Source organism: Phascolarctos cinereus, unplaced genomic scaffold (genome assembly GCF_003287225.1).
Source record: "Phascolarctos cinereus isolate Bilbo 61053 unplaced genomic scaffold, phaCin_HiC Scaffold_4;HRSCAF=312, whole genome shotgun sequence".
NCBI classification, from domain to species: Eukaryota; Metazoa; Chordata; class Mammalia; order Diprotodontia; family Phascolarctidae; genus Phascolarctos; species Phascolarctos cinereus.
The window spans coordinates 552,927,177-552,944,717 of NW_027555847.1; the positions used below are offsets into that span (position 1 = coordinate 552,927,177).

Consider the following 17,541-nt stretch of genomic DNA (forward strand, 5'->3'; position numbering starts at 1 on the left):
AAAGGTCAAAACTTGGAAGCCTTTATGTCTACCAGTCAAGCATGATTCTTAAGTGCACTGGAAAATTTGCCTTTCTCCCACTTCTCCACTCCACTTATATGTACATTAATGTAGACACTTTACTAAAGAAATTATATTAGTATGTTTCTAATTTAGGCTAAACTTTTAAACTTCAAAGCTTACATTTTTTTTCAACTTCACACACCAAGAAGAAAATGCTTTTGTTTCCTCTATCTCTGTTTCTTCCTCTGTCTGTCTGTCTCTTGTTCTCTCTAACTTTTAAGGTAGAACACAGCTTTATCCTAAGTTTAATCAAACTTTTCTATTTTTAATTGAAGGAACTTAGCCAAATTTAAGTTTTTATCTTTGCCATTTTAACTATTTGAGGCTTAAGGATAATATGTAGGGCCTTGCAAGAGTGAAAAAAAAATACCATATTTACTCACCAGAACCGAGTAGGCTTCTGATAAGTATATATAAATTTCCTATATTGCCACCCTTCCAGAAAGTGGTTTACCATCTTAGTTGAAAGAAGCATGAAGACTGATGATAATAGTGGCTGCATATGTCATGGAATGAGGTCAGCTTAGTATAGAACTATGGGCATGACAGCCTATTGTATACATTATATACATTATTTATCTTATTCTTTCAATTTTTTTCCCAAGCATTTTATCCAAATATAAGTCTATGGTTAACAAATTCTTTCCTTTTATTTTTTAAAGGGCTAGAACCAAATTGCCCAACCTATGGTAGTATCTATATAGTATGCATTTCTCAGAATGGCTAACATTTTTTTTTTAAACTATAAACTTTTCCTTTCCTCTGATGCCATCTACAGCAGTGACCTTAAAGAATTTGATACTTTAAAACGATACTTGCTCTATTAAGTCAGACCTATTTCTTTATTTTATTTTAAAAATTTATTTATTTTTAGTTTTCAACATTCACTTCCACAAGATTTTGAGTTCCAAATTTTCTCCCTATAAGTCAGACATATTTCTACTCAGTGGAATATTTAATGTTATTATTTTGCACTGGTATTTGCTATAGCAGGAGTTCTTAACCTGAGGCCCACAAGCCCTGTGGATAGCTTTCAGGTGGGTCTGTGAATTTGAAAGGAAAAAAAAATTACATCTTTTCTTTCTACTCACCTCTATCTGAAATTGAGCATTTCCTTCAATTTTGAATGCAAGGAACAAAACCGTCATTCTAAGAAGGGGTCTATACACCTCAGTAGATTGACAAAGGGATCCATGATACAAAATCATATAAGAACCTCTGTTCTAAAGAGTTTGTCAACTAAGAAAAAAATAAATTGCCAAAAAGCCCACAGCAGTTATAGCAAAAAGTTTTATACCAACTGTCAACTCTGGAAAAAAAAAATACCGAAGAGCTCACAGAGGTCATAGGCCTTCTTTTATTCCATTGGAAAAAGGAAACTAGACACATGTGTTGGGGCCTGGTGTAGGACTGAGGAGACCCAAGGTAGCATGCATGGCTAAGCCTTGATACATATAGAGGCGGCAAGAGAAAGAATCAAGCAGGAGATGTTAACAGCAGCAGTGAGGTATAACAGCAACAATATGGCAGGTTTGCCTAATGACAAAAAGTCTATTCACAGCAGGGCGTTATGACTGGAATGTGGTTCCTGAAGGTGCTTGCCCACCAATTTCAGGGGCTACCTGGGGCTGGTTTGAGCCAAATTCTGTGATTTAGCTGTAGCAGAGTTCATCCAGAGGATGAGCGCAAAGGACTGTTGTTATGCCAAGCTCAGGGCACAGCTTCCTTGCGGGGCCTTAACTCTGGAAAACAAGATGTTTCCTAATAACAAGAAAAGAGAGGAGTGGTCTTGGTGTGGGTGTCATGACAGGTTGGACCTACCTGGTAGAGGTGATTTCAATTTTGTGAAGACTTTTTCTCCCTCTCCTTTCTGCTCTCTGCCTTCCGGTTTGTATTCTAGGATTAGTTTAGATTGATTTCTAATTTTGGATGGAGAAATGAAAACAAGGCCCTTCATGTTTTCCATGGTTTCACAGAGAGTTCCAAAATACTTTGAAGACTGACAGACAGGTCTTCATAGATCCAGACCTAATGAGGTAGTTTGGGAACTCTGCCAGGAAGGTACAGGCTCCTGGTGAGGGTATTTCTGGAATTATTTTGCTGTTGGTCACCTAGAATAAGACTTATATATGGTGGCTTAGTCAAATTTGTGTTTGTTTTGTAGACTAACATCTCATTTAGACCAGGATCAAGATAAGGTTGTCTTTACATTATATATCAGAAAATAGTTTGCTAAGCAACTGAGAAGAAATAAGGATTATTTTTTGGGGGGGAGGAATAAATATATAGATAATTATAGAAAAAAATTTTTATTTCAAACTCTTGAAATCATCCATTTATTTATAATCGACTTTCTAATTAGGCATAACTTTAATTTAATCCTTAAAGCTAGTCTCCTACAGAATTTCTACTAGAGAATCCTTTGTCAGCCTAGTTGTAGTCACTGAATGTACTTGAAATAATAACCTTTTATTACTTTGAAAATATTCTCTGCTTAACATGGCAGCCCCATCAATTAATTCTAATTAATGAGGTTTTGCTCATTAATTTACTCACTTTTAATAATAATTTACTCACTTTTTAGTGAGAGTGGTGTGAAGGTAAACATGTTAATATTATCACAAATCCAAAAGAGTTGCTACCAATTTGAGGAAATTTTATTTTATTAATCACTTGTCTGTGTTATAAAAAATAGAATTAGAACTGTTCTTTTTTCAGAGAACTTAGAATCTCCGTCTGAAATAAAAAAGAGAAAATATAAACAAAATCTTGGCACAGTGATAGATACCAAAATTACCAAAAGTTCGGTAGTTCAAACGACCCATAATAACTTAGGAAGCTAGTAAATCTGGTTTCTCATCCCTTTCATCTTATTATCCTAAATTTGACTGTGTAATACCTTTGAGTCACCTCGTTCTATTCAAAATTAACTTCACTACCTCCTTAGACTTTTCTTTGTGTTTTCCCTTCCACCTCCTTTTAATAACTGAAGCCTGATTTCTTCCCAGAGAATCACATCTCTTGCAGACTTCTCTCAGGGATACCATTCTTTGTCCCATTCCTCTTCAATGACAGGTGTATAAGGCCTGCATGTTCTTTGCTTCTGATTGCAATTTCTAGGCCATTGTTCTGTAACAATTACTGAACTCAATAACCTTTTCCTCTTCTAGAGTTCTTGCTATATAATTATACTATAGTTTCCCTATCCTTGTCACTCACTGAGCTTTAGGGTACTCTCCTACCTTCCACAGTGACTTTGCTATCTGACCGAAATTTTTCTTTCAACCCCACCTCTTGCTTGTTGGCCTTCATGACTTCATTTTATATGATGATGACCTTTCTAACACTCTAAACTCTCAATTGCTTGATTTCTTTGATTTCAACAACCTCTCTCTCTCTACTTAGTTTTAGCAATTAGATGTCCAGCCACTCATGAGATCCTACCACTACTCAGAAATGCACTTCCTCCTAAGGTTCTGGATGCTGAAATTCTATTTCTCTGATTTTTTTTTTTTTTGCTGTTCTTCTGCCTCTCCCTTACCTTTGCTCCCAGTGAATTTTTTTTTTATTGTGACTCATAGTACTTTGATACCTCCTTATTTTGATACTTTATTACACCTATTCTGACTACGTTTGCTTCTGTACCCTATATTGTTAGTCATCTTAATAACTTATTTATCACCACCCTAGAATACTGTGTCCCCTTGACATTACATCATTTCCTATCTTGTTAACGTTAAACCCTATATAATTTTCACCATGCAATTTCTTTGCTCCTGGTTCCAGACTCCTAAGTATTGTTGGAGAAAGTCACAAAATTTTGCTTCTTGGGATTATCATAAATTCATGATGTCTTACTTCAGTCTCCTCCCAATAATTTTAAAAGTCACTAATTTTATTCATGTCTCCCTGTTATATTTAGAACAATGACTGTTGCAAAGCTTTTCTACTGTCCTCAAGCCCCTAAGTCTATCCCCATATCAGTAAATAACATCATCTACTCTACTGAGAATTCAGAAAATTTGATCCATCAATCCTCTTTTATTTCTTAAAACTTCTCTATTATAACTCATAATGTCTGTGTTTCCTTCAGTCCAGAGTAAGGGATGACTCTCTTTGGCTGTTCTTATCCCCCTACCCCCTCAGCAATAGACCCATACATGCACATACATTACCTTCTATACTGTTAATATCATTCCATTCTGCATTCTCTGAAATCTTGTTCTATTAATTATCTCTCTATCTTTCTTGTTTGTATTTTCAAAGTTTATTTCCTCACCAGCTTCTCTTCAGGATGGCTGTCAGAGAAGGGTAGTTTCTCTGTTTCTATGTGAATGTCAATGTAGCAAGAGGTCTCCAGGGGTATGTTCCAGTCATCCATGCTTTGGACCTGTGCTGTTTAACATTTTACCAATAACCTGGATAAAAGCATGTAGATAGTAAACTCAGCATACTTATCAGCCTAGATTTTACAGATGGCATAAAGGTGAGGGGGATAACTAATACCTACTCGTGTTCTAAAAGTATCTTGAAAGCTTAGAACATTGAAATGAATCTAACAACATGAATTTCAGTAGGGATACTTATAAAGTGTTGTACTTGGGTATGAAAGTCACCTTCACAAAGTATAATGTGGGGGAGGCACAGTTATTCTGAAAAAGATCTAGGGGTATTAGTAGACTGAAAATTTAATTTGAGTTAGTGATATGATGAGGTAGCTAAGAAAACAAATGCAAACTTGGTACCAATGAAGAGAGGCACAGAAAAGAGTAGAGAGGTGATTGTTCCATAGGACTCTGCCCTTATCAGACCTTTTCTAGAGTACTGAATTCAGTTCTGTGCACTGTGGTTTAAAGAAGGACATTGATGACTTAAAGATGAAGGGCCTTTGGTCTATGACATAAAAAAATCAGTTGAAACACATGCACCTCTTCAGCTTGGAGAGAAGAAGACTTAGTGGGGGCATGATAGCTATCTTCAAGTATTTGAAGGGCTGTTATGTGAAGGATGGAATAGTTTTGTTCTGATTAACCCCAGAGAGGTGATCTAGAAACAATGGGCAGGAGTTTCAGAGAAGCCAATTTAGTCTTGATGTCGGGAAAAACTTTCTAATGATTAGAACTCCTCAAAATTGAAGTGGGCTGTCTTAAAGTGTTCCCACACTGGAGGACTTCATACCTATCAGGTATATTATGGTGGGAATTCCTTCTGTGTATGAGTTAGACTAGATGGTTGACTGAGATACCAACACTCTATATCTATTATTCTTTTGCCTGCAAACATGATAAATATTTCCTGTCTCTCCAAATCATTGACTACTAGATTTGTATCTCCATGTTGACCACTCTTTAGAGACCTTGCTTGTATTTTCTTTCTTTCTTTCTTTCTTTCTTTCTTTCTTTCTTTCTTTCTTTCTTTCTTTCTTTCTTTCTTTCTTTCTTTCTTTCTTTCTTCTTCTTTCTTCTTCTTCTTCTTCTTCTTCTCTTCTTCTTCGTGAGGGCAATTCGGGTTAAGTGACTTGCCTAGAGTCACACAGCTAGTGAGTGTTATGTGTCTGAGGCTGGATTTGAACTCAGGTCCTTCTGACTCCAGGGTTGGTGCTCTATCCACTATGCCACCTAGCTGCCCCTTGACTTGTATTTTCTCTCTTTTTTTTAAAATTTATTTTTAGTTTTCAGCATTTACTTCCACAAGATTTTGAGTTCCAAATTTTCTCCCCATCTCATCCCTCCCCCTACCCCAAGATGGCATGCATTCTGTATACCCCTTCCCCTAATCTGCCCTCCTTTCTATCTCAACCCCCTTTTCTCTTATCCCCTTTCCCTTCTGTTTTCCTGTAGGGCAGGATAGATTTCTATACCGCATTTCCTGTATTTCTTATTTCCCAGTTGCATGTGAAAACAATTTTTTAACATGTGTTTTTAAAACTTTGGGTTCCAAATTTTCTCCCTTCCTCCTTTCCCACCCACCCTCATTGGAAAGGCAAGTAACTCGATATAGGTTATACATGTGTAGTCGTGCAAAACAATCCCATAGTAGTCATGTTGTGAAAAACTAAGTCTATTTCCTTTCATCCTTGACTTGTATTTTCTTTTCTTTTTATTTATTTTTTTTTTTGGTGAGGCAGTTGGGGTGACGTGACTTGCCCAGGGTCACACAGCTAGTGAGTGTTATATGTCTGAGACTGGATTTGAACTCAGGTCCTCCTGACTCCAGGGCTGGTGCTGTATCCACTGCACCACCTAGCTGCCCCTGACTTGTATTTTCAAATGCCTCCTGTACATCGCTACCTGGCAGAAGTGCTCTTTGGTGACCTGAACACATACCAAAACTAACTCATTATCTTTTCCCCCAAAACCTCCTCCTCCTTCTCTGACTTTCCTGATCTGATAAAGGTACTACTATTCTCCCAGACAACAATGCTTGGAAAACCTTCATTAGCTCATCACTGGTATATTTCTCTGATTCCTCAATCCAGTCAGCTGGCAAATTCTTTTGTTTCTCCCTCCGTAACATCTCTAATATTCTTTTCCATTCCCTTTACTTCACGTCCCCCAAGGTGGGAAAATCCATTACCCCTTAAGGCTGTCCACTCCACTTTTGGAGAGTTTTCATCATTAGAAACTTTTTTCTGATACGAAGACTAAATCCACTTCTCTGCAATCCTGTCTGCTGTTCCTGATTCTTCTCTCTAGAGTTAATCAGAACAAAACCATTCCATTACTACCTCTGTAGTCTAGAGCCTTTTAACATTTTTTGTGGCCTGCTGCAATAACCTCCTAACTTGCCTTCTCTTCCAGTCTTTTCCCCTTCCAAACAATTCTCCATATCACTGCAAGATTAATTTTCCTAATGCAATTTGATTATATTAATTCCCTGCTCAGAAACCTCAATCCCAACTCCAGTCACCCTGGCTGTTCCTCTCATACAATGCTCCGTCTCTAGCATTTATACCAGCTGCTCTCCATACCCGGAATTCCTTGCTTCCAGTTCCTAGCTTCTCTGGCTTCAAGACAACTCAAACCCCATTTCTTGAATGAAGTTTTTCCTGGTCCCCAGTCCCCAGTGCCAGCACCTTGCTGCTGAGATTCCTCCCATTTACCATATGTATATATCACATATATACATGATATGCATGATCTATGCATTTCATCTGCTCACTTAGAATGTGAGAGCTCCTTGAGAGCAGGGACTATGTTTTTGCTTTACTTTATTTCCCCAGAGCTTAATACAGTCTCTGGCACCTAGTAAATCCTTAACAAATCCTTATTGATTGACTAAATGACTAACTTACCCCTTGTAGGCCTTTTACATTCTAACTTTTATCCTGGTCTTATCAGATAATATCAATAAAGCATTTAGCATAGTACCTGGCAATAAAGGTGCTTGATAAATTCTTGTTTCCATTCCCTTCCTTCTCTTTTCTCTCTGCCTATTCCCATTCTTGTTATGCTCTAGTTAAACTGGTTTATTCATCATTCCCTTTTGAAATGAAATATTGAGATACATATATGCCTCACAGCTAGTCAGCCTCTGTGTTGCATTTCTTTGGTAGCAAGAAGACAGTTAGGTGGTGTAGTGGAGAGAGCCCAGAGCCTAGCGTCAGGAAGACGTGGTTTTAAATCCAGCCTCAGACACTTATTAGTTTTGTGACCTTAAGCAAGTTACTCAATCTGTGTCTGTTTCCTGTACTGTGAAATGAGGATCATAATTTAGCACCTACCTTCCAGGTTGTTGTGAGTATCAAATAATAGAATATTTATAAAGCCTGGCACATAGTAGACACTTCACAAATCCTTGTTCCATTTCTTCCTTCTTTCTAGTCATCCCCTTCTCTAATTCTTCCTGAATATAGTAGATGAGGAATTATCATCTTGGTTAAAGCATTGATCCTTCAGCACTCTGCTTTTACTTTAGGTAGCTACTAACAGGTAATTAGTGATGCCTCATTATGGCTGCATATGCACAGTTATTAGACTTTTTGTGTCAAGGAAAACATTAGAGTGATCTTCCACCCAGCATTTTTTGAAAAACAATTATTTAGATTTAGAACAACAGGACAGAAATTCGTTCAATTCACCTTTTAGATATGTCAGACAGTATCACCGATAATAAATGAAAATAAAATAAAAAAATTCTAAGTTCAAAGACTGCCACGTAGCCTAAGCTACAATAAAGTTCACTTTTCAACTGTTTGATCTAGTTACTCTATGCCTGCTGTTTTGGCTTGGTGCATCCCAGTTTATTCTCCTGTCAAGAACTTAACAACACAATTGTTATAAGCCATATTAATAATAACTTGATACTTCTGAAGGGTATTTATGGTCTCTGAAATTTACCCAGTCTAATTGATGGAAGGTTTTAGATGGAAGAGATCTTTGGGAGGAGGTAGGACATCCGCTTCATTTCACAAATAAGGAAACTGAAGCCCAGATTTTTTTTTAATTTTACAGGACAACTAACTTCAATTTCATTTTTAGAGCACAGTTCTTTCTTTTTCTTTCCTATCTTCTTCACTTCTATTAAGAGCTGCGAGGGTTTTCTGTTTCTAGCTGTTCCCAGTTTTCTGTAAGGCCTGTTCTCAATAAATGATGTGATATAACTCCATCATAATTTTGTAACTTGACCTGTGTAAAGAAACCATTTTCCAGCAAAATGAAATACTGTCTAAAAGAATTAAATCATTAGATACTACAAATATATTTCTACATAAAAAGATTGATGTTTTCACAGTAAGGTGATCAATCAATATTCATTAAATTAGATTGATCTCCTTGGAGCTTTACCAGCCTTTTGGGTCTTAGTATGTTGTGGGGCATCTCTTGGGACACTTCAAAAAGAAACCAAGGATTGTAAATGCTTCAATGAACACAGCTTCACAAGTCAGAGATGTCAATTTGATGTGTCCTTACTGATTTTTTTTGCCATTCTTCTTCTAGTATTTGCAGGAAGGAATGCAGCTATCCACCAATGTAATGTAAATCAGATTTCTTGGATGGCTTTAAAAATATCTTCACCTAAAAATTAGCTTGAACATTCATTAATTCATTCAACAAAAACATCTACTGTGTGTAATGCTCCATAGTAAGGCACTGACCATGAAGTATGAGAGATTGTTTCCAAGTTCTCTTCAAGTCCCAGGATTGAATGATTCCATGACTTTTTAAAAGATAAAGTCTCAAGATAATTAACTTGAAAGTGAATGGAATATTAAAATTAATTATATAGAATCTGGTAGACATTCTGTGATGTAAAATGATATGAATAAATTTGGTTTCACAAGTGATAATATATATTATTTAAAGTAACTGAGTAGAAATTAAATAATCATTTTCATGGAGAAATTTTACATAGCCATGTGTTTCTACATGTTTGAAGTAAACAGAAATGGAAATAGTACCTTTAAGGTGATGATTATTTATATCAATATGAGGGCTTACTGACATAATTAAAGTTCTTCCATAACTGAATTAGTAACATTCTTAGATTGTAAAATTTTAAAATATTTGTAAATCTAACATCTTTTACAATTTATGGTGCAAGAATTCCTTTTTGTGTAGCTATCTATACACAAAAGTATCAGCAATCTTTTGATTTCAATATCTATTTTAGCTGAGCCAGAATAATATCTGAATAATGATATCAGAATAATATTTTTCAATAGCTGATTTTGCTTTTATTTCCTATTTGATTCTAATTTATCTTTTCCCCTGCATTAAAAACCCCAACAATGTACCATCACAGCTGATGCGATCAACAATGCAGCTGGCTATGGGTTCAGTGGAGTTGATAAGAATGGGAATTTCTGTTGGAATCTGCTTTCTAACCTAAACATCTGGAAGATTGAGGTAACTCTAAGCATTTGTACTTTTCCTCTATAGGAGATAAATCAAAAGGCTTGTTCTATATGTGATTTTTCTTAGAAGCTCACAATTAGAATTTCAGAGGGAATATTAATTTTATCATAGCGTTAACATTACCTGAGAGGTAGTGGCTCTGTACTTGTTATCAATGTTAAGATTTTTTTTCTCCTCATTTTAAGAACAGTGACTTCTTGGTGGTGACAATGGCCCAAGTGCGAATGACAAAGCCATATGAAAGACTGAAGGAGAGTTATTCAATTTTTTTTTTGCAAACATCCCTTTTCTGTTTGCTCAGAAATCTAGAAGTCATTACTTTACATGAAAATACTTTATTTTTAAAAAGGACGAGAGGGGCAAGCTTCTGCCATGATTTGGAATCAGTGTGACAGCAGTGACACTTGTTTCTTCTATGAAACATCCTTTAGGACTCCATATAGACAGGACCTTGGAATCATATGGTTTAACATCATTTTAGAGATAAGGAAACTAATTCCCAGAGAGGTGAGATTAGATGATTTCTACATTTTTCAAGTGGAGCATTTACATAATGTATCAGTTTTTAGGTCATTGAAATATCATGACAAACAATACAAATAGAGGCCTTAACGTAAAGAGACAAATTTGATCTCAATGGTTATAATTGAAACTCGGTAAGAAGAAAACTATGTTCAGAATGTAGCTCAAAGGAACATGATATGTTAAATGACCATATGCTGGTGTAGCATTGCATTTTAAGAAAGTATACTTATGTAAAGAGATTCAGGAACCTAAAAGAAGAATCATGATGGAAAGCATTTGGGTGAAGATAAAGGGAAGGGAGTAGTTTTTTCATTGGACTCTATGTAGACCATGTGGGTAGAAGGCAGAAATAGATGAGTTTAGGTAAAAGATCACAAACCTGGAATAGAGGCATGACTCGGTAGTGCTAGAAGTCTTTCACTAACCCCAACATCTAAAGCAGTAGGGTCAAACTCAGAGGGATCCCCGAAGGCTGCATATTGACTTAGAAAACCACAAATTAACATTACTTGTGTTGTATTTTATTTTGTCAAATGCTTCCCAATTATATTTTAATCTGGTTCAGGCAGCAATTAGGAGTTATGCAGGTGGGGTTATGAGTTTGACACCTCTTTAGAGGCCAAAATCAGAATAGCTAATAAGTTTTTGAATTGTCTTAAAGATAATTTCACCTTTCAAAAGAAGGTAGATGAACCAACAAGGGAAAGGTCTGTTATGGATATTATTTTCATTAACAGGGAGGAACTCATTACTGGAGTGTAAATTATTAAGGAGGGTGTGATCAATTCCTCTGAAGTTTCTGATAGAGGAGAAGAAAGCTTGGTAAGATCTGTAATACACCCTAGAGTTTAGGAGAGCAGATTTGGTAAATGTTCAGAGAAAGAATACATAGTATCCCATGGACTACAAGTCAGACCAGGAGGGATAGAAAGCTCTTTAGAATGAAATTTAGAAGACTTAAATGCAAACAATTCTCACGTGTAGAAAAATTGGGAGTTTTCTCTGAAAAGAGTGTGGTTATATAGATGTAGTAAGAAAACTCAAGAATGAAATGCTGAAGGCAAAAATGCAGACAGTTCTGATGAGTAGGAAAAATGGGAGTTTTCTGAAGAGACTGTGGTTGTACAGATGCAATGAGTCTGGTCTGACTCTCTAAAAATGAGGCCTGCTATATCTCAAGGGTTTTAGGAGGTACCCCAAAGAATCGATGGGTGTTTCTTCTGTTGCCTTTGGCTCAGTCTCCCACTCTTAGTTGCCAGTAATTAACACCTTAGTTACATTTAATCATTTAGCATTAATTTGCTTTTGCAAGCTGATTAACTTTGTAGATGGAACAATAGCAAAAGCTTCCCTACCCCCCAATACCTCGGTAGGTTCACACTCTCCCTTATATTATGCCTATTGTGTCTCTCTCTGGCTGCTGTCAGCAGAATCAAACCAAAAGCAGACATGTATGGAGAGATAGAAGAGTGGCTAAGGCTGAGGTCAGCAAATGCTTGATAAAAGAAAAACTTTCCAACAATGAGAGCTCTCCATCAGTGGAATGGGGCTGCCTTAAGAGGTGAGAGTTCTCTTTCTTTGGAGGTAACCATTCAGGGGCTGGAGGACTATTCCTCAGGTACATTCTAGTGACCAATCCTTTTTAGGTTGAAATTAGACAAGAAGGCCATTTAGTCCCATTACCATTTTAAAAATCTGAGATTCTGTAGGGCTTCTCTTTTCACTTCCCTTATTCTTGAATTAGTCATTTCTGGTATATTTTCATTTTGTCTTCCTTTGGATAAGTGCCATTCGTGCTTTCTTGGCATTAGGAATAGGTGGTAAAACTGCTATGTTCTGGGCCCTTTTCTCTCTTGTAGCTGAGTGGGCATGGGGAGATGACTCTTTGTGCAGATCATTCTCAGCTTTAGGTGGTGATTCATGTGTCCTGTGAGTGTTATTTTATTGATTGCTAAGTAGTAGTAGCAGTATCAGACCAGGGAGGAGAGACTTTACTTTTAGGGAAGACGGGGAAGAACACAGTGGCCACATACCTCCTATGCTTTTATGGAAGCCAACTGACAAGCCAATAAGACAGTGACCACACATTCAGGGAGGCAGCATGGTACAGTGAAATGAGATCTTGAGTTCAAATCCTGACTCTAATACTTAAATACCGGGGTATTTAAGGAGTAGCTAGGGGGCACAGTAGATAGAGTACTGGGCCTGTAGTCAGGAACACCTGAGCTCAAATTTGACCTCAAGATGCTAGTTGTATGATCCTGAGCAAGTCATTTACCATTGCTTCAGTTTCCTCAACTGTGAGATGGGGGTAATAATAGTGCCTACCTAGTAGTGTTGCTGTGAGTATCAAAATGAGATAATATTTGTAAAGTGCTTAGCACAGTGCCTGGCACATAGTAGGTGCTGTATAAAAATGCTTTTCTTTCTTTGCCTGGGTGGTCTTGGCAAATCACTTTTCTTTCTTAGGCCTTAGTTTTCTTATCTGTCAAATGGAGAGGTGGGATTCCATGACCTCCATGGATGCTTCTAGGTCTATATCTGACAGCCTCTGACAAAAAGGATGCTTAAGGGAAAAATCCTCTGATTTTTTTCCTTTTTTTGGTAGCCCTGGCTTTATGCCTCTAGGGAGAGAAAGTTCTCAATGGCTTGCCTAATGGAATATGACAGAATGTCCAGGCAAGCTTGTTTTTTTTTTTTCCTCTTACAGTGTCAGCAGTCAAGTGCTGGTTTTAGCAAAAACACCATCGTCCAACCGTCTTTGAGAATGTTCCATGAAACAAGAACAAAGAAAGCAGGAATGCTTGTGATCATTACGCAGTTATACTGCGCTTTTTAACGATTGGGTGTCTGGGGCTTTTTGCAGATGCCTTTGCCCTCTCCTTTCCTGAGGGAGCTGAGAACTGCTACGCTGAGGATAAAGGTTTAGCCGAGGTGCTTAGTATAGGTGCCCATGAGTTCTAGAATCAATTCTAAAGGAATGAATAGTGTTTCTAGTAATGGTGAATCATGCATGGTAGGACAAGAAAGAAGACTGGTCATGGGTAGCTCTTCTAAATGTGCAAAGGACAACCACAAGGACAGGTTTCAGTTTTGAAGGCAGTTAGGTGTTATGATTCAATTCAACAAACATTTATTAAGCTCTTACTGTGTACAGATAGATGTCTTTGATCATGTTGTCTGATGCCTTCAACGAAGACAAAAACAGCGTTAAGCTCAGCTACAACACTGACAGTAAGTTATTTAGCTTGAAAAGGCTACAAGCCAAGACTAAAGTGAAAGGAAAGTTTGGTGTGTGACTTTTTGTTCACAGATAACTGGAAGACCTGGTTTCTCATCTTTAGACACTTTGCCATATGACCCTGGGCAAATCACCAACACCTTTCAGCCTAGATTTCCTAGTCTGTAAAATGAGAATAATAATACCTACTTCCCGGTGTTGTTGTAAGGATCAAATGGATGTAGGAAGTATCTTGTAGACTTTAAAGCTCTTTTAAAATGCTAGCTATTATTGTTCAAATGGCAAGCTCTCTGTCTCTACCTGAATGATGTCAGGAAGCATTTGTGTGCCCTATGGCTTTTTTCCTTTTTCCTCAAAAATTCTTCCATTTCCCTCTCAAGGATGTTGCTCCAGAACACTCCAGAAAAGGTTTTCTTAAAACCATTCCCACCTTTTATTTGTCTGACCTTTAGTTCACACTAGTTAGGCCCCATTTTCTCATCTCAATCAACACTGACATATTTTGATGGAAAGGGGCTAGAATTACCTACTTATTTACCTACTTATTATGGATGATGATTAGAAAGGAAAAGCTTGTATTCACTGTATATTTGATCCTGGAATAGCTCCAAAGCCAACTGAGGAAAGCAGCTTTGATGTAAGTAAGCCTGCCTTGAGGATATGTTTTTCACTCCATTAACCATAAGGGAAAAAAAGAGGGGATGTTAAATAAAAACCATTAGGTTTATGAAATAAACACCCACAGCTAAATAAATAGATCTTTAGGTTGCCCTTGGAGGAAAATCCTCTCCTTAACTCAACATCTTGTGCCAACATAAGGTTTTCCCATGGTGAAGAAAAATCTGTTCAAAGAAATTTGACATGGATTTTCAGCCTTAAAAGAGTAGCTTTTGGGGCAGCTAGGTGGCGCAGTAGATAGAGCACCAGCCCTGGATTCAAGAGGACCTGAGTTCAAATCTGACCTCAGACATATAACATTCACTAGCTGTGTGACCCTGGGCAAGTCACTTAACCCCGTTGCCTAGCCCCCCAAAAAAACCAAACAAACTAGCTTTTTGCTTATGAACTGATCTGAAAGTTTCTGTATTTTTGGGGGAAAGCTATCCCACCATCCCTCTACCACCTGATAAAGGATGTGCTGTGAGAATGTCAGAGGACTCATTCAGGACTTAACCTCATGGTTTACCTGACTCACCCCTCAAATGCTTGGACAGTGGTTTTTTTAAAATTTACATTGCATTTTGTGACCCCTTCATGCATGGAATCTCTTAATACCTTAGGCAGCATTGGATGCCTTTTTGAGCCAATGTTGCTGAGCATGGCACTGGCTCCATAAGGATGACCTAGTTTGTGGATTGTCCACATGATAAAGAATTGTGTGTTAAGCTAGAGCTGTTTCCCATGTGGGCGTGAAGTTCACATGATTAAAATTTTCCTGCAATAAATCTTGTGCTAATGTATTCCATTTTAAAATTCAGATGATTTTGAAACAAGAGTAGACAGAAAACCCACAACGTTTTCCTTTGGTTTTCCCATGACTTGAAAATAATTTTTTAAGAAAAATTGAGAGGTTGCAAAGCAAGTTTGGCCACACTTATAAACATCAGAAAATTTTAGTGTGTGTGATGGAAATATTGATGCAACCTTAACTATAGCTAGTTATTCCTGGTAGAATGCAATGACTGTTATTGCCATTTGGGGTAGGAGTCAGCATTACTGGGTGAATTGGCATTGCTTAGTATATTTTAATACCAATAATAGATATTTATTTCTTCTTCCTAGACTGCAACAAGTTTTAAAATGTACTTAGAAAACTGGAATATTCAGACGGCTGCTTGGCTAAAGAGGTAAGAAAAATAAAAAGCTTTCTTTTACTTATGGAATTGGGACATATTTAAATGGCATTCACTAAATGAATTCACTAAAATAAGTGCAAGCACGAATTAAATACTTCCCTTGTTCCAGACATTGTTTTAAGTAGTAGGGATACAAAGACAGAAGCAAAGACAGTCCTTAACCTTGAGAAGTTTATAGTCTAGCCAGGGAAGATAAGGTGATTTGGGGGAATATACCATAGGAGATTAGGAAGGGCCTCATGTAGAAGACAGTGCTTGAGCTGTGAGCCTTCAAGGAAACTAGGAAATGCACTAAAACACCATTCTCAGTTCATAGTTCGCTGATTTTTTAACATGCCAGGTTGGGGGAATCCTTTGGTCCAGACTCATGATGTTGTGAGTATAGGAAACTTCCACTGTTTGAAGATTGGCTGCGCTACAACTTAAAGCCTTACAGAGTTGGCTGGGGCACTGAGAGGTTAAGTGAAGTGTACATGATTACATAGCAAGTGTGGCTCAGAGGCAACACTTGAACCAAGTTCTTCCTGACTCCAAGGTAGATCCTCTGACCATTAAACCACATAGCCCCTCCTAGAATGTGTAATATGTACCATATGTAAATAAGAAGATAGAAAGGTAGTGATCTGAGGTTTCACATTCAATTCAATGTGACTGACTTTTTTTTAAAGCCAGGATTTCTGTGGTACTTTCAGATTTGCCAAGCATTGTACAAATGGGATCTCATTTAGTCTTCATGATAACCTTGTGAGGGAGGTACTATTTTATCCCCATTTTACATAGCTAGTAAATTGTTGAGGTCAAATTTGAACTCAGATCTTACTGACTCCAAGTCCATCAATCTTTCCCGCTGCACCACATAGCTGCCTTTTTTAGTTACTTACTAACACCAGTTACTGTGATAAGCCATGAGGATGTAGACAGAAAAATGAAAATATGTCTGCCCGTAAGGAACATACATTATATAAGGAGGACTGACCTGTACATTTCAAATTAAATACGAAATATATGCAAAGTAATTTATGAAGGGTAAAAGGGAAGAGAGAGGCAGCTAGGTGGCTGAGTGAATAAAGAGTGAACTCTTTGTGAGTTCAAGTCTGGCTTCAGACACTCACTAGCTGTGTGATCCTGGACAAGTCACTTAATCCTGTTTGCCTCAATTTTCTCACCTGTGAAAATGAGCTGGAGAAGGAAATGGCAAACCAATCTGAGTATCTTTGCCAAGAAAACCCTGAATGGGGTCACAAAGAGTTGGAAATAACTAAAATACTGAACAACAAATGGGGAAGAGAAGAAAACTGTCTAATTTGAAGGGCAATTTCTTTCTTTCTTTCTTTCTTTCTTTCTTTCTTTCTTTCTTTCTTTCTTTCTTGCTTGCTTGCTTGCTTGCTTAGGCAGTGGGGTTAAGTGACTTGCCCAGGGTCACACAGCTAGTAAGTGTTATGTGTCTGAGGCCAGATTTGAACTCAGGTCTTCCTGAATCCAGAGCCAGTGCTCTATCCACTGTGCCACCTAGCTGTCCCTTGAACGGCAGTTTCTTAATGTAAGACAGAGTTTTTTCACTGGCCTAATAGTGGAGGTGAATGTTTTCATGTCTGTAACATTGTCTGTAGACTCCTAAGCAATAGGCAACTTTTGTGGAGGCCATAATTTCATGCTGGCCTCCATTGGAAGAGGTAGTAATAAAAACAATAGGTCATCCTAAGCCTTTGCCTGGTTTACCTATGCTTTATTTTTGGTGATTTGTTGATATTTTCCTGTTCTTTGCTTCTCCTCTGTTTTCCCATTTCCTGAATATGACTTGTATGGTTATGGTAATAACTTTCAAATGGGTGTACAACAATATGGCGTTCTTCAAAAAGCATCACTTTGTAGTTTGTGAATCATGCTGTCAATAGCTATGGTGAGACAAGATGGAGTATAAATGAATGAACTTTAAAAACTGACTTCTATATAAAACAAGCAAACCTTTTTTGATAAACAGAATCTCTGATAGGCCATT

The 17,541-nt window shown here is 37.4% G+C and overlaps 1 protein-coding gene across 2 annotated transcripts in view; it reads left to right on the forward strand.

Moving 5' to 3' along the window:
* Positions 1-17,541, forward strand: part of MBOAT1 (membrane bound glycerophospholipid O-acyltransferase 1) — a 138,482-nt gene that overhangs the window by 103,300 nt on the left and 17,641 nt on the right. For both annotated transcript variants that reach the window (XR_002324607.2, XM_020986830.2), the window contains exons 9-10: positions 9,808-9,911; positions 15,469-15,533. Coding sequence is in view for 1 of the 2 variants with exons in the window: in XM_020986830.2 (XP_020842489.1) it covers positions 9,808-9,911; positions 15,469-15,533 (169 nt within the window). In the remaining variant the exon portion in view is untranslated. The remainder of the gene's footprint in view (positions 1-9,807; positions 9,912-15,468; positions 15,534-17,541) is intronic.